Source organism: Monopterus albus, unplaced genomic scaffold, assembly GCF_001952655.1.
Source record: "Monopterus albus unplaced genomic scaffold, M_albus_1.0 scaffold356.1, whole genome shotgun sequence".
Taxonomy (NCBI): domain Eukaryota; kingdom Metazoa; phylum Chordata; class Actinopteri; order Synbranchiformes; family Synbranchidae; genus Monopterus; species Monopterus albus.
The window spans coordinates 469,485-492,598 of NW_018128236.1; the positions used below are offsets into that span (position 1 = coordinate 469,485).

The following is a 23,114-nucleotide window of genomic DNA, read 5'->3' on the forward strand; positions in this document are numbered from 1 at the left end:
TAGGGAAAGGCTTTCATGACAAAAAATACCAAGATATAGTGCTCAGCATACAGGTGGAGAGTAAGGAAATAGACTACTGGCCAAGAGCAGGGACCAAACATTTATCCAGATATACTAGGGAACATCTAACAGGAAGTTTTCAGAGGCAGTCTGCCATGCCAATACAACAACTTTGCTTAGCCTCTGAAATCTGATAAGGGTTATGTGCATCCAAGCTGGTAAGGCCATGGATAAGTGACTGCAAGGAAGCAAAAACAGGACAGGTGGAGAACAAATTCACCAACAAACCAAAAGGTGACTGCCCACGTGTTCTCACAGGAGAAGGAAAACCAACACAAAAACTACAAAGCAGGACAGCTAGTAATCATCTAAGGAATGTGAATACACACCAAGGTGTGCTTAAGTCTTTAAGCACAGGAATAGTCCTCTTCAGCTGTAAAACTCAAAAACACTGAGTTCTGTCAAAAATATAGACACAGTACGTAAACAGAAGAGCAGACAAGGATGTAGAAAATCCTGAGGCCAAGCCAGGGGTGAGCAGAGAAAAGAACGAGCCCATCCCCGGAACCAGGCAGAAAACGAGAACTGCACTGAGAGGTACCCTCTGGTGTGGACAGTTAGCTGAGGTCACTCAGTGGTGTGGCCATGGAGCTGGGTGGAGAGCCAGGGTGGCTCCGGCGGTCAGCCACAGCAACAGGCAAACAGCTGCTCAAAGGGATGACCTCAAGACTTGATGAAGAGTTGAGCCTGCTCAAGGGAATGGCCCCATTAGGTGGTTGGCCCTGGCAGTGTACTTAGAGCTGGGGCCGTTTCAGTGGTCAGTCCACGTGGTCGGTGGAATGCTGGGGCATTCAGGTGGCCAGGCCCTGAGGCAGGCAGAGTGCTCAGGCAGAATGCCTCTAAACTGGGCAGGAAGCTGAAGCCCCCAGTGGATAAACAGAAGGCCAGTGGTGACAGCAGAACCCCTCCAGAGAATGGGCAGGGGGCAAACAGTTGAGGGGGGATCTTTTGGGAGGATGGGCAAGAGGCTGGCAATGGAGGTGAGACTTCTCAGGAGGACAGGCAGGAGTGGTAGCTTCATTCATGAGCCATCACAGCACAGATTCTGGAGAGGTGACATCACTGTCTACCCAAGAAGACAGAAGGAGCGGTGGTGTTGCTCTAGACCCATTGGGACCGCACCATGAATGGCATCACCCCATTGGGAACAGGAAGGACAGAGGCTGGGGTGTTGGCATCCTCCCCAACTCTCCAGGGGACTGGAGCTGGCATGACATCGTCATCCAGCAGACAAAGCAGACAAAGACATGAGCGTCCTTGCTGACTCACTCGGAAACTAATAGGGGTGGTACCAGCATCCTTGCCAACCCACTCAGACAGGATCAGAGGTGCCATCAAACCAACCAGGAACAGAGACAGCCATGGCATCAATCTCCTCAGGAACAGGGACGGAGGCAGTGGTAACTTGTCCTTGCAACCCACCATGGAACAGAAATAGAAGCCTCAGCAGGGACATTGTCACTGACACACTGGAGCTTTGGTGGGGACATTTTGTTGGCACACCACATGCTTCAGCTGGGATGTTTTCTTTGGCATGCTGAGGACTAGGGACTTGAGTGGCACAGAAGTCACTGACCCATTGGAGAACAAACTGTGAGGGAGTCATAGCTGACCCACTTAGCAACAGCGGTGACATCAGCATGGGCGGCTGACCCACTGGCATTGACAAGACTGGTTTAGGTTATACTGAGCTCTAGACTGGGTGCTCGACAGCAAGGGCAGAGACTCTGGGACTGAGACCCAGAACTGATGTAGAAGAAGATGTGTGTTGATACCAGTGATTTCACTTGGAGGCAAACAGACTCTGGAGGGGCAGGCACAGGGAAAAGTACTGGGTCTGGATCAGGCTGAGGCTCTGGTTCATGAGCAGACAAAGGCTCTGGGTGACTGACAGACTCAAACTCAAACTCAAAATACACAGAAACAGTACATAAACAGAAGAGCAGATGGAAGACGTAGAAAACCCTGAGGCCAAATAATTATTAGTATAGAGTCCCCCCTAGAGCAGATAATTTACATAGCAGAAAGTATGAGGCCAAAGGAGAAACAAAACAGGTATGGCATTTATTCCAGTAGGCAGCATCACCTGCAGCAAGTGTGGTGGACTGACATCTGACGAGTAGCCGGAACTTGGTTATATACGCAGAGCAACAAGCCACAGGTAAATTCAATCTGCCAAATGCAGCAGGTCATCTGCAGTCAGCCACAGCAGCCAAAGATGAAAACAGTGCAAGAGAGTAGCCTGCCCTCAAACTAGGAAGTAGTGCTGAATTTGACATCCTCATTATTTGTAGGGCTGCTTCCTCGAATGATAGAGCATGCCCAAACAACCATTCAGCTTTGTTGTTTTATTACTAACATGGAAAAGCTGACATTAAAATAACAGTCAGAAATATGATGTACTGTTGGAATATCTAGTTGTGCGTTCAGACATAGCAGCATATATAAGAGGAGGTGGTTGCTGGACCTTTGTTGCAAGTCCAACTGAGAAGCCCTGTGGCTGGGTCGGCTTGGTTAGCTGCACCCAACAGCACTTGGTGATGACTGACATGATGTCTGTGCAGCAGATGCACACTCACGGAGACATATTTGAAATCAGTTTTCTGCAACAAACTTCACTGTACTCAGTTACTTCCCAAAATTAGTATCAGTGTATTCGTATTGTATGTAATGTTTCCTGATTTAATGTTGGAATGAGATTTTAGAGTTGTGAAATTTGACCCATACAGCGTATAAAAGCAACCGCCACAGTACAGCCAGGGGGCCGGGGGGAGAGGGGCCCTGCAGCCAGGATTGCTCACTGTTTAGCAACAGCGGATGACTGTTGTAATGTCTGCACACTGATGGAGACAGAACTGAAATCCCCACATTACTTCACTATGCCGAGTTTCATCTTTACTACAGTTTAATCAGAGCAAAGTCTTCCTTCTTTCATACATAACATGAGTGTTAAAAGTGATCATCTCACTGCAGACCCAAATTCAGCAGAGGATGAATTACAATGTGCTGCTTTACAAATACAGTATTCACAAGTAGAGATGAAGTTGCACTAATATATCTTAGTCTAAAGTATCTCCATGCTACTCTGATGGTTTTGTTTAAAAATGCACTGATTCTGTTTTTGTTTTGCTGCAATCAATTACATTCATGCACCATAACCCAACACGTTCGCTGTTTGAATATACTGTAATGTTTAATGGCTGTGGTTTGGAGAAAAAGGCTTTGGAGGTCTGTGCTGCTACTATTACATTTACTATTACATAGTGCCAGTTAACAACAATTGTCTCAGGGCACTTTACATAATCAGGTTTAGACCTCACACTATTATAAACAGAAACACTAGTATAAGCAAAAATCCAACAAATCTCCTGTGAGAAAGCACTTGGCGACAGCGGGAAGGAGAAACTCCCTTTAATGGAAGAAACCTCTGACAGACCCTGTTGTAGGTGGGTGGCTGTCAGGAACTGAAGAACAAGGGAAGCTGACAAGGCAGCCACAGCCCACTGAGGAGGATGCAACACCCTGTGGCATGGCAGACAAGGAATGCCCTGTGGAGCATGACCGGCAGCACAAAGACCCAAAAATGGTGAAGAAGATGAGCCAGCGATGGAGCAGAAAGCATCACCCGGTCAGAGGGGGCAAACAGACAAATAAAATGAGGTCAGCAAACACACAAACAGCGGGTGATTTGCCTTACAAAAAAGCAGAAGTGGAAGATTAGTTTGAATGGGTGGTTTGAATGTAATGAGGAACGGAAGTGGCATGTGTTCAGGCATGGTCCCACTCCTGACTTCAGATTAAAATCTCCATTTCTTATTTTTACCTGGTCCATTTTAATTGGTGAAGCTGGTAGCAAATTTAAATAATAATGCACAGATGATATAAGAGAGACAATATAAGACACTTTAATGTCATTGTATTCAAAAATTTTTTATAGGCACTCTTCAGAAGCAGGAATTAAACAAATACAAAATGTCAAAGCATTCAAAAGTGAAACAACATTAATATCTGTTAGGGTTTAGTCCCCCTCACCAGTAGGGTGAGGGAGAACTGAGGTAGGACTCAAGAGTGCTGACCCAGGTGCTAGTAAAAAACAGGTGGTTTATTGGTGGGGATCACAAAAAGGAACAGAGTCAATGAATACATACAACCAGGGCTGGGCAAAGACTGCTGAGGAGACCAGGACGACCAGGGGAGTAGACAGGTTAACGACAGGAACCAGGATAGTAGGAGGATCAGGATGGACAGGTGAATAGACAAATGAACCAGGAGGACTGGCGAACGAAAAAGAAATCCACAGCACAGGAACCGTCAGCGTGGAAAGCAAATAGCGTATCGCTGACCTCATGAAAAAAAACAAACACAGAAATCCACAGCACAGGAACTGTCAGCGCGGAAATCAAAATGATGTATCACACAGACCATCAATACAGGTATTTAGGTGTGTTCTGTTAATGCTCCAGGGACGACAGAGCGTCTGCCAGAGGTTTAAATAAGGAAGGACACTAGTCACAGTAATCTGCCACAGCTGTGCGTGACTACCCACGAGTCACTAATTGCAGGATGCGACGCAGCTGAGGTGCAGATCTTGCAATAAGAGCGAGCAGGAGAGAGAAAAGGCAAAAGAGAGGCAGGTCACGCCGAGCGTACCTGACAATAACCACAACCAAAGGAACACTGGGTCTCGTGTTGCGCTGTTTTCAATATTATAGTGAACATATAATTACCGTTACTTTATACCTCATCACAGTTACAAAAATCTCAAAGCTCTAAACTTGCAATGGATCTTTCTCCCTTTAGTGCATGATGTCACATCTTTCTGTTCCACCAGGTTCTGTTACTGCCTTTCAAAAAAAGGTCATATTTTTAAACTTTCTAAGATTCTAAGAATCTATACTATGTAAAAGTATACACAGCATTCAGTTCTCTCTGTCCTGCTGTTATTACAGACGTGCCTGAGCTAATCATGGTCCCTTGACTCACACATGAACTCTCTCTTTAGTCAGTGATATTTACCTCAGACAGGATGAGGGCTTATATAATTTGGTGTTTATTAAATATCTCTGTAAAGTAAAAATATTAAATAAGCAATATTTAATAGGAAAAAGCTACCATCCTTATCTAATCATATGAAGTGTGCCACGATCTGTTCAGAGGCTGAAGGTTTAATTATTAGCATTGGTACAAATGTCAGTGGTATTTTCAATTATGTTTTCTTACTTCTGAAACTGAACCCTGAACTGTTGGTTTCGTTTCAGCTCTGTTTTGGAGAAAAAAATATATATCAGATCTAGTTTTTCTTTGACTAATATTCTTACGGTCATACAAAATGTGACTCCAAAGTCTAGACATTTTATATTTTGAATGGCAAGGCCATTTGGCCTTCAATTTTACACAACTGCAGAAGGCACAAAGGCCATTTGCCTGGACACTAAGGCCCATAGACAAGTGGCATGTATATGAATGCCAAATGCATACTGTGTGAAAAGTAAAGTCACAAACCAGGGTTTGGTATTCACAACATACATTTTAAATTAAAGTGCAGATGCCTGTAGAACTGTTTGATGAATACACACTCTCTCTGAGCTAAAGCGATAAATATAGTAAGCATAAGGCAACATCAAAAATGTTGATGTTAGCATGCAGTGTTGAAGAATGAATAGCATTAAATTGTACAACATAGTATGCCAACTTACATGCCCATGTGAACAGCTTCAATAAGTTCATTGTTCTAATTAATATATTTATAAGCACACATCATGAGTGATCATTTAGAGACTGCTCCTCAGATCTGATGGACATGAGAAGATCTGACAGAGTTATGAGCTCCATCGCTGTCACATCTTATGAAGGCACACCGGCCACCAGGGCCGTCTACCCCTGACAATTATACAGGGCTTCATAGCCAAATGCAAGGGCAGGGAACAACAAACTGCACTATTCATTCAAATTTTGTATTGTATTTCCTAATCTACATAGTTCATTGGATGACATGAAAACAAACACACAAAAGGAAATTTTAATTTCAAAATTTGTGACTTCCTGTGAATATTACATTCAAAATTGAGCATCAACCTGTTTACAAGGTTCAGATCCTGACCAAATGTGAGTCCTGCTATGTCATGATGATGACTGACAGCAACACTGAAGGAATGGGTAGAGGGGTTACCAAAATCATCACATCTGATTCAGAATCAGAATCAGCTTTATTGTGTCTTGGATGAAACCAATGACCATTGTATCATCTGCAAACTTGATCTAATCTCTTCTGATCTTATTTAATACTTCATGAACGTGCATATAAATTATGATGAATATTTAATCAGTATCAAATGCTAACATTGACAGTGGAATGGAGCCAGCACCAACATCCACAAACACTTCAGCAGCACTTGCATCCACTGCCAGCTAGAAACACTGTTGGGCTGAAATATAAACAGACACATACACACGACATTGAGCGTGACTCACACACAGTCCTAGCAGACGCAGCCACATCCATGGGCAGACTCACAGACAGCAGACAGTGTGTGTGGTGATGCAACATTGAGGAAGCAGATCTACACGTGGTTCCCAGCGGCGTCTGTGTTAGCGCTCACTCGCCGAGGACAGGATGAAAGATAGAAGCACTCCTAAAGTCACACGACAGTGACAGCAGATTTATGTCTGAATATGTATTTAATCTTTTTTTCTGTTATGACAACAGGCATTTGTTTCCAGAAATGATGAGTTTGAGCTGCTGTTTTCAGTCCCCTAGGGTCTGTAAGGAATGTGTCCTGAGATCTGAGTTTAATGTTGTAATCACCTGTATATGTTAACATACAAACTGCAATCCATTTCTCTTATGTTCTGATTGATAAAAATGGACTAACTAATAAAAATTAAAGTCAAAAGAAGTTCATGTAGCCAAGTCACTGAGATCTTTCCTCCATTTGAAATAAATGAGCACTGGTCTTTGTCCCTTGCTGTCACCTCCAGTGTGTTTAGTGGAGGTTAAACACATAGTCAGTGTCATGGTAAACACCCTTATGTTTCTGTATAAGGTTACTCCCTGATGGGGTAAATGGTAGCTAATTCCAAATGCCAAAGCACTGGTTGATGATCCCAAAACTACACTTGGTTGTTGCTGAACAGGGGGTGTGTGCATGCCTGCATGTCTGTGTGTGTTTTGTAGTATGACCCTTGCAGTGAGTAGAGTCACTTTTGGAAATATTACCTCTTGTTTCAATTGACAAGTACACACACAAACATGTAGTTTGAGGATCATCAGGCTTTACCTTGACATTTAGAAGGTGCTCTCCATTTACCCCAGGTGACACACACACATGCACTGTTGTGCCATGTCTGTACAAAATGACAGTGTTAATTTAATGCCAGTGATAATGTCTGTCATGTAACTAACATGGTGACACCGTATGATTACAAAAACCAACAGTCTAAGTAGCGACCAGAAACTGTTAATGTTACGTCCATGAATCGGGCCGTTCCCAGCACTTCGTCATCAGGCACGGGGACTGTCAGCAATTCCAACCCCACACGTGTGGGAGCGCACTCTTGGCGGCGAGGCACACCTGCTCTCAGTCATCGGGGCAGCACTTAAGGAGAGCATTGGTGTGTCCTTGTCGCCAGATGATCTCTCGTCATTCTGCCAGTAACGTTGTATGTGGTAGTGTGCCTGAGCTACTATGTGACTTAACTGCTATTCTGATTTTGATTGCTACCAGTTGCTATGAACTATTAGTCTGCTGGAGTGTAATACCTGATTTACCAATGACTTTGCGGGTTTCTGCCATTCTGATTTTGATTACTACTTTGTGTTATGAACTGTTTGCCAGTGGTTTGAGATACCTGATTTTTCCTGTAACCTGGTTGGCTCCGGTCATTCTGATTTTGTGTGGAACTCTGCGCGAGGCCCGTGAACTGTTTTCTCCATCAGAGAAAAGTAGGTACCCTGCACTTGGTGGTGATTACTTCTCCTGGCACTGGACCTCTCCTTCCAGCCCTCATCATGTCATCCTTCGACCTGCTCTGCTGTCACTTGTCAGCCTCCCCAGCTACCTCCACTACACAGATTCCTCTCACCAGGCCAGCGATATCCTACGCCAGCTCCAGCCTCCTTGGACTGCTTTCCCGGCAAGCAACGCTCTCCCACCTATATTCAAGTCCTCTGTTTTTGATATAGACTCTATCACTTTATACCCGTTACCCTCTCTCAACCTCTCCTTCAACCCCGGGTTGTTCCTCTAGTGGTCCAGTCAATACAGCGTCCCCACCTGTCCAAGATCTGCTGCAAATCTCTGTGTCCGGTCCTTGTCAATTCCTCATTTCAGTATTCATTAAATTAGTTGCTTTTCCAAGCCTGAGTGCAAGTCCTACATTTTTCTGACGCCTCTCTGATTGTAATACAGCTAGCCGTAACAGTCAATGAGGTACAAAGCACGCCCGATGAAGCAACACACACAAGTGCAGCATTTTGCAGTTAGTGTGACCACAGAGAGAATATTTATAAGTATGAAATGTCGGCGTCTTGTGCCAAAGATATTTTATCACAATATCTTAATTTTTAAATTGCTGTGGAATATTGAATGCTTATTTGAATAAAAGTATTTTCTGGCTATTTTAACCTCTAAAAGTTCAGATTCAAGAATGATTCAGATTCCTTTCTGCCACTAGTAACAAGGCAAATAAAAGACAAAAATAACCCTTTTACCATCCCAGGGTTCTTCTGACAAAATTAATTTGCATGTTCTGACAAAACAAAGCTCTACACTTGGTGACATAGTGACTACCTGCGATCTTACCCGAGAAGTTAACACCTTTACAGTAATTCAGGGGATAACACTGTCCACTCATGTGTCACTACTGACCATTCCTTCTTTGTGGTCTGAGAGTCACTTTGTGCTAAGATTTACTGTCTGATACACAGTAGAGGTTCTAAGACTAAATTATTTAATTCCTTGGTCAGAAGTTTTAGATCTAAAGTTTCTTTTCCAGGTTAAACCTCAGGGTGTTTGTGAATCTGCCCCACCTGATATTTTGAATAGCAATCATCAAGAGCTGTCATACACAGTCATAATTTGAGTCAGCATTGTGCCTTACATTAGCTGGCAAGGACAGGGGCAAAATAAACACATCCTGTTGTGAAGATGATGATGATTATTTGTGTTGTGCATGTTGTTTCTGTGACAGTGTGGGTCAGTGTAAGGAGGTGGATAATGCTGCGAGGACACGGCAGGCCCCAATGTCTCCCTCGGATTTCCTGGACAAACTGATGGGAAGGACCTCTGGATATGATGCTAGGATAAGACCGAACTTCAAAGGTATTTACTGTGTAGCTGTCTGTGTCTGTGTGTATTTTTCTCTGCAATAACAGACTAACAACAGTTTTTGAGAGGGAGCTGCAGGCATCGCCTCTGTATCTCTGATAGAGTCCCATGAGGTGGCGTCACAGCCGTTACATGAAAATACAGTTGATGATAAACACCTCCACCAAATCATTTTTTGTTCTTGACAACAAAAAAATCTGAACATGTACAAATGTGAAATGGTGGCGCAATGTGGAGGCAGAATATGTGATACAGAATACACAGACATATAGAACACATAGAACATAAAAACTACAATTACAAGACAGACAGCACCTCAAGTCTTTTTACAGAAAGGGCAAAGCTCGTTTTCTCGCTTCTCAGTCCAACAGAGCAGAGCAGTTTAACTTTGGTCCTCTAGATTGTCCTTATAAAGGTAGACCAATATATCAAACCCTAATATGCTGTAGTTTCACCATTTCCCTGTTTATGCTGTCATCATGTTCATAAGTACATATAAGGTATTATACGTTTTGTGCAGAGATGTTGAGTCACAAAATGCAAGTCTGAGTCAAGTCTCTAATGTTTCCAACGTAATCTGTCTCTTCATATTTCCTCCCTTTGAATTATGTGCAGTGTATTAACTGATCATAGTTTATGGTGGGTTAATTCTGTGTCCATCTGGGCTGCCACAAACCATCTACAGTAGTATATGCTTCTGAGGCTGAATGTGTAACTTCTCCATATGTCGACTTATCAACCCTATGATATTAAACAATACACTCAGTTGTCAGTTTAAGTTTTTGTTAAGATCGCTCTGGTAGGGACGTGAGCGAGTAAAAAATGACGGACCCAGATAGCTGACTTCGGTGCAAGAAGTGCTCAATTTATTTACAGTGATAACAATTATGTGCACAACCAGGTGAAGGAATATGGAGCAGAACCGGGTGTCGAGCGGCAGAAATAGAAAACATACAGTCAGTGATGTGATGATAAGGAGAAGGCCGGGCTGCGGACGCTGGGATTCACTCCTGGACTGGTCGTGGTGGTGAGGAGACAGAGTCACAGAAACAGTTAATGGGAGACTGTGCATCAACCTGCGTGATGGAGTGATGTGGAGTTGAGGAGATCTGTGGTCCGGAGAAGCGATAGCGGCGGGAAAGATAAGACACGGGGCACAAGGCAGGAACGGAGCTGGGATGAAGAACGTGAGCAAATACATATAGTAGACAAAAATAATAGATCGGCATAGAACGGGCTTGTGTGTAGAAAGAACTGGCAGGGAAGTGGCCGGTGAGCACGGTATAAATAGGAAGAAACTAATCAGGTGCAGCTGGTGGTGATTCAGGGGACGTGAAGCAGGTGTGTCAGATCAGGGGTAAGGGAGCTAAAATAGAGGGAGAGAAGTGACAGAGGCAGGTGCAGCCGGGCAAACCTGACAGTTTTTCATCAAACTGTGTTAAATAATGTAGATGTTGACTCATCAATAGGCTCCGTCTGAACTGTATTATTATAAGGTGTTTAATTTTTTCCACTCCACTTGTGAGGCTAGGCTAAATAACAAACAACCCTTTACATAATACAAACATTCCATTCCAAAATGATCAGACAGTTGAATCAGCACCTTTCTAAACCAATTTGAACAAAGACCGACTATTATCACCTTCATGATGGAGGATTTATTACAGGAGTGTTGGATTAGACTGCAATAATTTTAGCTTGGCGTAGGCTACTGGTATGTAAAGTATAACTGGTAACAGTATCAACACTGCATTATCTGCATGTTAGCAGGTTTTCAGTTTAGCAAATAACCATGCGTCAGGAACACCATGAACAACTCACTTGTTATACACTCAGAGATACAGTAAAATTCAACACGTTACCCTGAACTATGTTACATTACAAAGATGAGGAGCCGAACACAAGCCAACACACCTGAAATTACAATAGCAGCAGTGACATTACCATAACTGCAGAATCTTTATCCTTGATACAAATAGTTTTGTTGTAGAAATCTGCTCCAAAACACATTTTAGCATGGAGAGTTGCTGACAAAGCCTTTAGAAATCTGCTCCAAAACACATCTTAGCATGGAGAGTTGCTGACAAAGCCTCCTGTGACCCAGACTCATTGAACAGTGCTGGCGGCAGTGCAGAGATACTGTATTAGCTTCTAAAAGGTTTTAAGCAGGATTGGCCTCTGTAACCAGTCAGAGATTTTCAATTCTTTCTGCTTGATCAGTAAATTTTGTTGCATTCTCATTTCTTGTAATTTCACAATGACAAATGGCTGAAGAGCTGGACAGAGCGTAGCAGGTCATAGTAGAGCAGAGTGGGGCAGGGAGAGGGAGTGCTGGGCGGAGCCTTAAGTTACATACTGCAGCTTTAACTTGCAGACCATCTGCACCACTGATCACATGGATGTAGATGAGCCGTTGTCTTTTATATTTTCCCGCCTTCTTTACAGGAAGCAGTTTTTCTGTTAAGACCAGGGAGTTGTAAATCCTGATATCCAAAGACTACAACATATTGATCCCCTCAGCAACACGTGACACAGCTTGTTGTGTGCTTTGCTTGGTTGTCACATGCCTGTAGTTGGGAGGTGCAAGCTGGGATGTGTTAAAGGATTACAGAGGGACATAAAAACCAAAACACTCCTGCTACAGAAATGTTGAAAGACTCTTAATGTTCACGAGTCATCATTCACAAGTCTGAGTCAAGTCTGGAGTCAGTTAGGTATGAGTTGTGAGTGAGCTACAGTATGTATCCCCAGGGGACTTCAGTGTGGCTCGAGTACAAGTCACCAGCTTGATGTCCATTTCTGGTTCTGTGTGGTACCTGACAGGGAGAAACATCTGCAGAACCACATCACCTACAACACAATGTGGTGACATAGGTAAAGCTTTCAGACCAGCCATGGCAGTGATGCTACATACCACCCAAAATAAAACAACCAAATTCAACAGAAGTTGTAAGCCTGCACAGCTCCAGCTTTACAGCAGGGGAGGCCGACAGTTATGATTACTGATTATCAAGTACCTGCAGCTGTGCCTGCAGCACTGTGGCGCCTGCTGCTGTGGCCCATGTCAGACATGGAAAAATTTCACCCCATGGCCACAGTCACATACTGCTTTTAAATATTTTGTATTTAAAGATTCTCCTAAATTACACACCGAGACAGTTCCTACACTATTCTAGTAAAGTGAGAAGGGAAAATTGTTACCAGGCACATTTATTATTAAAACATAACATTGGTGATTTTCTATGTTTCCTTGATTTTCCATACATTACATAGAGAGACTAAAACAATCAATGAATTTGGTGCCCTCACCACAGTGTCTTTGATATCAGACCCTGGTTTAGCTTACTGGTCTGTGCAGTAGACTTCCATTGTTGTCTGGAAACTATTAAAAACACACCAGTGAGTGCCACCTCTGCACTGGAAATACCTGGAAAATGCTGACTGGGACACGTGCAGCCTATGTGTTATTTATCATGGCTCATAAGCTGCTTTCATCATCACAAAAGCCAGAAGGACCCTGGTCTCTTCATTGTTGAAGCCACAGTTTTCTTACTCTGTTTTCCCTTTGGGATGTTGACATTGTCCTTCGATTAATTTGAGCAGTTCGCTGCACAACAACTTTACATATTACTTTCCACATAGTCTACACTTCAAAACAACTTCAAACAAGCAAGTCTTTTTATACTCCAACCACACGTATTGTATTTCTTACTGCTGTATATCCATGTGATCATTCTGTCTCTTACTCTGCAGGTCCTCCAGTCAATGTTTCCTGTAACATTTTCATCAACAGCTTTGGCTCCATTGCTGAAACCACCATGGTAAGCAATAAAAATACTGCATAAAATTTCCTTCAGTAGTAATAATCGGCGGTAGAACGCTTATGTCTATTCTGGGTTGAGATCACACTGTAACGTGTTTATACAGTAAAGCCCTTTTCAGGCATGAGATATGTAACATTACTGCTTCATCAGTTTGTTACAACGGCAGCTTTTTGTCATTCAGGCATAGGGCACTTTTACGTTATGGTCCTCAGGGGTTCATTCAGAAATACCTATGACAATGAACAAGACGAGGGCATAGGGCCTGTCTACAAAGTGCAATACTGAGAAGAGATACTACAATACTACAAAAATAGTCTCTCTTAGGGTAGTCTAGTGTCACCAAAATCAATTAACAAATCACTGGTATTCTGTTGGTTTTACCACAACACTTAGTTTGGAAAAATGTGTCCAACCCTAATAAAATTACATTGAAGTACCATAAAGGCAAAGCCCAAGTTTATACAAACAGTTTACACAAACCTTGTTTCAACTATCCATCCATTTTCTATACCGCTTAGTCCCAAATGGGGTCACTGGAGCCAATTCCAGCCAGCTGTGAGCAAGAGGCAGGGTACACCCTGGACAGGTCGCCAGGCCATCGCAGGGCTAACACGCAGACTAACATCCACTCACACACACAATCACTCCTACGGGCAATTTAGAGACGCCAATCAACCTATGCTGCATGTCTTTGGACAGCGGGAAGAAGCCGGAGCACCCGGAGAGAACCCACGCAAGCATGGGAAGAACATGCAAACTCCGCACAGAAAGGCCCTGGCTCGATCCCAGAACCGTCTCGCTGTGAGGCAACAGCACTAACCACCACGCCACCATGCTGCCCCTTGTTTCAACTAAAAGCATGAATTAAAATATGTATAGTCATTTACAGGTACCCACTTATTGTGCTTTTACTTTCTACAAGATCTGAATTTTGAATATACCAGAACCCTGATTTATGCTCTAGGTAATAGAGTCCCTAAACGCAGACTGAATTCGTTATTGGTGAGTCACAGCAGGCATGGCCATGTTATGTGCATTAGAGGAGAAACGTAAGCACAACTCTGCTTAGTTTTAAAAGGCTTTCTATAATTCACAGCTTGCTTATGCATTTGTCCTGATGGGATGCTTAGTAAAACAAGTAATCCTGAGAGTTTTTTTCTAGGGCTGAATTTTGTGCTCAGTGACGGGACACTGTCATACTTCAATCAGGTCAGACATTGTTACATCAGAATGACGGCAACAGTGGTGATTTAAGTCACTGGTCACTGCTTCCATGACTAATGGGGGTCATATAGAGTTGATTGTAGCTAGTTCAGGAATACTTACTGCCCTGAAATAGCAGGGGTTTCTTTATTTAGGATATGGTCAGGGGCACCCATTATCATCATCTACAGTACCAGAGGGACAACTCATTTGCAGGAGAAAGAAAGCAAAGCTTCAAACGGTGACCAGAAAGGAAGACACACTGACAAGTAGAGGCAGATAGAGACAGAAATCAGAAGAGACAAACAAGCAGACAAGAATAGGAGATGTGCAGTGAAGACATTTAGTGACTCTGACAGCAAATACTTTAAAGTGGCATGAAGTCAGTCCAGGCTGCACACAAGCTGCTTTGTACAATGGTATTAGGTATACAATACGCATACAGTAAAAACGCCAGGCTTTTATGGGATTCTTGCTGCACTGATATCTGAAGCATCCAAGATTAGAAAAAATGTCCCAGATTCTCCAAGTGAGGACATGTGGTTTAACTTTCAGACACAAGAGTAAAACACTTTATCAACTTTCTTAACCTGTGAAAGTCATCCCTTTTCCTCCAGGCTTGAGGAGAGCTGCAGCGCTGTCCCGGTCTGTCAGGAGTCCACCTTCCAATGGAAGTTTCAGTCTATATGGAAAGACAGAATACACTTGGAATGAATGTATGCGTAACTGTCAGGACAGAACTTTACAATAGCTGTGGTTTGGCTTCCTTTGCTGCTGTTTGTTTCTCCTAAAAATATCAGCATAATGCATGTTCAATTATTCTATAGCCACCAAAGGTAATTAAAATATTTAGTCGGATTTGCCTGCACTGTACACTGAAAATATTGCAGTATTAGTTAACTATACAGCTCTGTGTTAATGCACTCCTGAGGAGAAAAGTCTGGATGAGAAAAATTCTGACATTTGATAGATCGTGTATAAATCTTTTCAACAGCAATATCAAATGAACAACAAGGCCTTTGTGGGCAGTTACTGTAGCTGCTGCTAAAAGGATTGGTCTAAAACTGATTGTGGTCAGTCGAGCCTTCTCTGGAGATGGATGGAAAAGTAGATGGGGGATTGAAGCGACAAGGTGCTTTCTGCACCGCTGGCTGTTATCAGTGTGTGTGCGCCTTCGTATTACTTACATCATGAGGACCGAAACCTGTTAACACACTCATACTGTGGGGACTCGGCCATCCTTGTGGGGACCAGAAGCTAGTCCCCACAAGGAAATCACTTAATTTTAGGGTGGCAACATGGTTTTAGGGTTAGGATGAGATTAGGGTCAGGGTTATGGTTAGGATAAGTCTACAGGAAATGAGTGCAAGTCAATGTAAAGTCTCCACAAGGAATGAAAACACAGCATGTGTGTGTTTGTCTGCCAAGCAAGAACCATCATAAAAAATTTCAATGTTCAATATTGTTTTCATTTTACTTTCATTATTTATTGGACCCAAATGAATTTTTCATGACAGCGTGTGTATGTTTGTGCCACACTGATCTGGCTTTGTGAATGTATCATCCTGTGTGGTTTGTTTCTCAGGCTGTCTGTACAATTCCAAATCAGAAAAAGTTGGAATGGTATGTAAAAAATTAAAATTAAAACAGGAAATAGTGATGTGTAAACCATCTGTGTGTCAGAGTACAGCTACCCACAATGTTAATGGTGGACTCAATTATAAAGCCAGGCGAGATAGAGTAAATAATATTACAGCATAATTACTGCACTCACTCAGAAAATACACAGTGACGGTCCAGAAACCATAATCCACGTCAAACAACAGTCCAGGCTCAATACTGGCAAAAGAACACAGCCAAGGGATCCAAAACGGGAGGTCAAAGAAGCCGGTCCAGTAGTCAGTACACAGAATAAACATACAACAATGAGGAGGCCTAGGCAGAAATCGGTGGTCAGGAAACAATCCGGGGTCACGAACACAAATCACTAAAGCAAGGATAACGCTGGAAAGTCTGCACAGAGTCAAAAACAATCTGGCAGGTTACTGGTGGGAGAAGGCTGCTTATAATGGGGTGAAAACAGGTGTAGGCAATGAGCACTGATTACTATAAAGAGTCCATAACAGAGATGAACCTAGAACAGGAAGTGGCGACAAAATAAGAGCCTGAAACAGGAAGCAGTAGGACAGAACCCTGTCACTGTGTCCTGTATTACAATGAAAACAATACAGCATCACATTATTTGATGTGACACATCAGTTTTATTCTTTGTTCAAAATAAACACTCACTTTAATTCTGATGCTGCAACACATTCCAAAAAAGTTGGGACAGTAAAGCATCTACAACTGTGTGATGGTGCCGTTCCTTTTCACAACACTTAAAAGATGTTTAAGGACTGAGGACACCAAGTGATGAAGTGTGTCAGGTATAATTTTGTCCCATTCTTCCTGCAAACAAGTCTTAAGGTGCACAACAGTCCTGAGTCTTTGTTAACGCAATTTCCGTTTCAAAATGCACCACACATTCTCTACTAGGGACAGTTTGGGACTGCAGGCAGGCCGGTCCAGCACTCACACCCTTTTCATCCACAGCCAGGCCTTGGTAATGTGCACTATGAGGCTCTTCATTGTCTTGTTGAAATATCATGGGCTTTCCTGGAAAAGATGTCATCTTGAATGCAGCATATGTTGCTCCAACATCTCTGTGTATTGTTCAGCATTAATGGCGCCATCACAGAAGTGTAAGTTACCTTTGCCAAGGGCACTGACACAACCCCAGACCATGACAGACCCTGGCTTTTGGACTTATTGCTGGTAACAGTCTGAATGGTCCTTTTGGTCCGGAGCACACAGCATCTATTCAATAGTACATGTTTTCACTGTGTGATGGTCCATCCCAGATGCCTCCGAGACCAGAACAGTTGACTGTGCTCCTGGACATTGTTGACATAGGGCTTCCTTTTGGCACAGAACAGTTTTAAGCAGCATTTATGGATGTAACTACATATTGTAGCGCCTGACACAGGTGTAACAAAGTAATCCTGAGCCTATGTGGTTATATCACTTATAGAAGAGTTATGGTTCTTGTTGCAGTGTTATCTGAAGGATCAGAGAGCTAAGTCATCCAGCTTAGGCTTGTGCCCTTTACGCACCAAAATCCCACCAGAGTCCTTGAATCTTTCAATCATGTTCTGCACAGTAGAGGGTGACATATCCAAATCCCTTTCTATCTTTCTTTGAGGAACATTGTTTTTAAACATTTTAATAATTTTCTCACACATATGTTGGCAAACTGGTGGTCCTCAGCCCATCTTTGCTCCTAAAGGGCTCGGCCTTTCCTGGATGCCACTTTTGTATCAAATCATGATGCAGTCGCCTGTTGACACCACCTGTTTCTAATGGAATCATTTCATTGTTTTACCTCATCACTGGCCCTGAAATGCAACTGCCCTAACTTTTTTTTGGGATGTGTTGCAGCATCAGAAATGACCAGTGTTTCGTTTGAACAAAGCTGATGAGAATGTGGTGCAGCATCAGAAATGACTAGTGTTTCGTTTGAACAAAGCTGATGAGGTAGCACATCAAATAATATACTGCTGTATTGTTTTCAATGTAATACAGGGCACAGATGATTTATAGATAACTATTTTCAGTTTTAATTTTGATTTTACATACTGTCCCAACATTCTATGATTTGGGGTTGTAAATGCTACAGAAAAACACAAATTATCCAGTTTAGAAAAACTATGTATACATATGGTTTTCAGAACTAGAGTATATAGATGTGAACACCACAAACACTTAAAGCTACTTCTGCACAGTTCTTGTTCCTGGCCCAGGGAACAGCTAACAAATGAGTATCAGAGGAAGGAAAGGGTCATGCAGTACCTCACAAGCATATCAGATGAATCTGAGTGATTTGAAAACTAAAGTGTAACAGTCACGCAGCTGATGATGAAACAAACAATGAGATAAACAGACATAAGCAGAGTGAGGGTCAGTGAAACGGCAGAGGTCATGAGGCACACTTTATACCAAGAGCTGTACAGAGTGTGGAGCAGTACATACAGGGGCCATACGTCACATTAGGATTAAGATGTTTATTCTTGCCATCTGTGTTTTCATCTATCCACTCCTCTTTCCTTGTAACCAACAAGAGAGCCCAGTGACATAACCTCAGCACAGCAACAACACATTCAGATGTGGTTTACAGCCATGATATTATTAACAGCTAAGATATAGATTGATGGAAAGACTGGTGTAAAAATGGCCTTTTACATCATAGACAGCTTGAACTGCTGCTGTCAGCATGGAAAGTAATAATAATGATGATTTTGATAGATGATGATGATTATAACAGTTATTATGTTATCAGTAGTATTTATGGTTGGTACAGTATATTAAGGCTGCAGTGAATTACATGCTGCACCCTTGGAAAAGCACTGCTTCTCTGTTTACCCCTTCAGAAAACATCTGGCTTCCATCCTAGCACTTGAGGCTGGACTGCAAATTCTGGAGCTCCTATTAGCCCAGGCCTCAAAAGCTTTCCTGCTCCATTACTCCACCTCACCCCTCACCTAGTGCACACTGTCATGGTCACTCTCTCTTAGATTTAATTTTAAATGGATAAACTGCCATTGTTTCCCATCAGCCTACACTCGATAACTCATAATGACAAAGCAAAAATATGATTTTAGACATTTTTGCAAATTTATTAAAAATCAAAAGCTGATATATTTCATTTACAAAAATATTCAGACCATTAATTCAGTACTTTGTAGCGGCCCCTGTGGCAGCAGTTAAAGGGTAGAGTAGGGTAGGGTAATAATAATAATAATAATAATTTATTTGTTTGTTTATATAGCACTTTATAACACCGAAAGGATCTCAAAGTGCTTCACAAAAAAACAAACACAGATAAAACAGAGCATGCCAAAATTACATAAACAAACAAACAAACAAAGTAAACATTGTTTAAAACAACGATCTATAACCATAAAATTCCTGTAAAATGAAAATGAGTCCAAATACAGAGAGAGTAAGATTACAAAATATAAAATTAGGATGGCCTGTAGGCCCCGTATAGCATTGCTGCTAAATATTAGATGCCAAAAGCCCGTCTGAATAAATGTGCCTTTAATTTAGACGCAAAAACCATTAACTCCATTATAGATCGAACCTCAGGGGGCAGGGTATTCCAGAGCTTGGGGGCATACACGGCGAAAGAACGATCTCCCCACTTTTTATATCTTGTCCGCAGGACAACCAGGGACACGTGCTCAGAGGAACGCAGCGCTCTAACCAGGGTATATATGGTTAAAAGATTGGTCAAATAGACTGGCGCAAGACCATTACCAAGCTTTGCACACCTGGATCTGGGAGGTTTATCCCATTCTTCCTGGCAGATCCTTTCAAGCTCCATCAGACTAGATGGGAAGTGTCTGTGAACTGCCATCTTCACCTCTCTCTACAGATGTTGTATGTGATTGAAGTCTGGACTTTGGCCGGGCCACTCAGGGACCGTCAGAGACTTGTCCTGTAGCCACTCAGGTGTTGTCTTGGCTGTATGCTTCAAGTCAATGTCATACTGAAAGGTGAACTGTCATCCCAGTCTAGGTTTTATTTCCAGGACCTCTCTGTGTTTGGCTGCATTCATCCTTCTTTCCATTCTGACCAGTCTCCCTGTCCCTGCTGCTCAGAGCCCCCCACCACCGCCATAGCAGGAAGTTGCCACCCCTGTGCTTCACTGTAGGGATGGTGTTAGCCAAGTGATGAGCAGCGCCTGGTGTTCACCTACTGGCAGGTTCTCCACTCTCTGCAGAGGAGTTCTGAAGCTCAGTTGCAGTGACCATTGGGTTCTGAATACTTGTGTAAGCTGGTAGCGTTACTGTGACTTCTTGTCGTGTTTTTCTAATGCACAGCCTGTTTACACAGTGAAAAAACTAACTGTCCTAAGGGCTGAATGTTGTCCAAACTAATACATCTGCTGCACACAAAGTGCCCAAAGTTCTTATGAAGGTGCTCCTCCTGCACACCTGCTCCAGTCACTAAGAGCTTTTTGAATTTCTATAAGAGGATCTTGTAATGTAGAAATACATCATTGAAACTGGGCCACCTCTATATAATTAGAAGGTAAATCACTGTAGTGGTCTTAAAAACATCCCTCAAATAAGGATAGATGTTGTTTAAATAACATTTAATGATAATGTACAGTAATCAATTACTGTGTGCTGATTGTTTGTGACTCAGATTTTCATGCTTTGTTTCACCATTACATCACTGAAAAAGAGAAAAGAATAGGGAGGAGCGACTCAGAGTTAATGTTTGACTGCCCAGTGTCACGCATACAGTACACACACAGAGGACTTAGATGCAGGTTGGTTCACTCTGGTCTGTACATACTTTCTATGTTTAACAGATTTACTGTTACTCTTTTTTTCATTTGTTCACTCAATCTCTCATCCCCCTTAATCCATTCCCTATCTGTGCACATGGTGTTTAGTTTGTCTGACTCCACAAGGAAAAATGATAAAGTTAAAACCTGTGTTAGAACATTTTGTTGTTTTGTTGTCAGCAGTACATTATTTATTTTATTTTAGTTGGCCACTTGGAGGCACCAGATCAAGATGCACAGTATTGATATACTAACATTTTAAAACAGTGTTGGGCAAATGAGTCTGCAATGCAATTTCCAGTGTACGCATGCAGCACACACAGAGCAATATTAGCACTGAGGGAGTTGATGGAGTTTTTGTCTCCAGCTAATGAATCTAAAACCACAGATACTCTTCTTCGTCCCTAAAGTGGGCACTGTTTACTCTTTTCATGCCTTATGTTTTCAGCTTGTCTGTCTGTCCTGCCCGTTCTTGTGATATGTCAGAAATGCCTTGAGGGAATTTCTTCAAATTTGGCAGAAGTGTCCACTTGGACTCAAGAATGAACTGATTATATTTTGGTGGTCAAAGGTCACTGACCTCACGTCTGTGCCATTCCTGTGAATTTAACTGGTTGGTGGAGGCATACAACCGTGAAATGGTAATTCTAGTTTAGCTGTATCTTGGTCAGCAGCCCCTGAGAGAAATATCTTGCTCTTGGAACTTACAGTAGATTCCTCACTGTGTTCACCATCACATGGTGCTGAGCAGGTAGCAAACAACGCTTTTATCTGTGAACTGAAAGCACAAAGCTCTTCAGAACTGAGAGGAACAGCAGAGGTGATCATTCTCTGTGGGTTTGTCACTACAGTCGACACCAGTGGCATCATTAGGTTAGATCATTAGGGCTTCAGCCCAGAAAATTTTTGGTCCTGAAAAAGAAAAACTTTAGTGGAGGAAGCCCATGTTCATATTTTGTAGGAAAGCAAAGCTTTGCTTGCATCATTATAGGAATGGAGTCTAATATGGTGCTCGACATTAGCAGGAAGGGGCAATTGTCTGTTCCTGTTGTGTTGACTGTGTACCCTGTCTCCCGTCATATATCAGCTGAGATCACCTTATCTACAGAATACATAGTGTAGACAATGGATGGATGAGCTGAGCTCAGCAAACTGATTAATGATCAATTCAGAATCAATACTAGTGATAGAATCTTTTTTTTTTTTTTTGAAGAAATACTAAATAATTGAGTTTGTCCTGGCCCTAGAAATGTTAGGGTTTACAACTTTATGAAAATCAGTCAGTCAGAAAAGGAGTAGACAAACAGGAGGAGAGGAACAAAACAGGAATCAAGGAGGGACAAAGAACTAGAAATATAAGACACAACCACAGATAGGACAGTAACAGATGAAAAGGAAGCGAGAAGAAGGACATAGAAATGGAAAGAAGGTAATGAAAAGAGGAACTGGGTAAGAAATGGACAAAAACAATAAATCAGTATTGGCAAACCTGTTTTGACACAATAAGACCAGATAAACATGTCAAAAAGCAAAATTAAAAAACAATAAAAGGTACACACTGAAGTAAAAAGAGGTGGATGACTGGAGGCTGACAAGATACATACAATAACTAGTGAGAGAAGAGGCCATGAACAGGTAAATACTGGAACAGTGCACTTAGAGGAAACTGGAAATGGAAGAAAAGAAGAGTAGATTGTCTTTTTCTTTTTTTGTCTATTTCAAAAGAAGAGAGGAGTTGAAATCATCAGCACAGGACAAGAGACATAAGAGATCATAAAAATTGCATGCTTACAGTAATTAGCAGTAACCTTAAGAAAACAGAATTTGACAGTTGTTGATGGGCAGAATTGCAACAAAGATGGAGAGAGAGAAAGTAGTGCCAACAAGAAATGAGAAATAATGATAAAGTGTCGGGAACTTTCCATGTAGGGACAGAAATGATAAAGGACAGAGAGGAGCAAACCCAGAGGAGAGCCACCTTCATACTGCAGGGACCCACTGTGTCTCCACGTAGGGTAACTGAATATGAATATTAATCTTCTTCTTCTTCTTTCGGCTGTTCCCATTAGGGGTCGCCACAGCGAATCATCTGTTTCCACCTAACTCTATCCTCGGCATCCTCTACTCTCACACCTGTTAACTTCATGTCTTCTTTTAACACATCCATATACTGTATCTCCTCTTTGGCCTTCCTCTTGACCTCTTGCCTGGCAGCTCCATCTCCAACATCCTTCTACCAATATAACCACTATCCCTCCTCTGCACATGTCCAAACCATCTCAATCTGGCCTCTCTGACCTTGTCCCC

At 42.3% G+C, this 23,114-nt stretch overlaps 1 protein-coding gene across 1 annotated transcript in view; it reads left to right on the forward strand.

Annotated features, from left to right (window-relative positions):
* The window catches only part of LOC109975006 (glycine receptor subunit alpha-3-like), a gene marked incomplete at its 3' end in the record, with an annotated part of 53,017 nt that overhangs the window by 14,190 nt on the left and 15,713 nt on the right, over positions 1 to 23,114 (forward strand). Inside the window, exons 2-3 of the mRNA XM_020625510.1 lie at positions 9,250 to 9,380; positions 13,140 to 13,207. Of these exons, the coding sequence (XP_020481166.1) occupies positions 9,250 to 9,380; positions 13,140 to 13,207 (199 nt within the window). The remainder of the gene's footprint in view (positions 1 to 9,249; positions 9,381 to 13,139; positions 13,208 to 23,114) is intronic.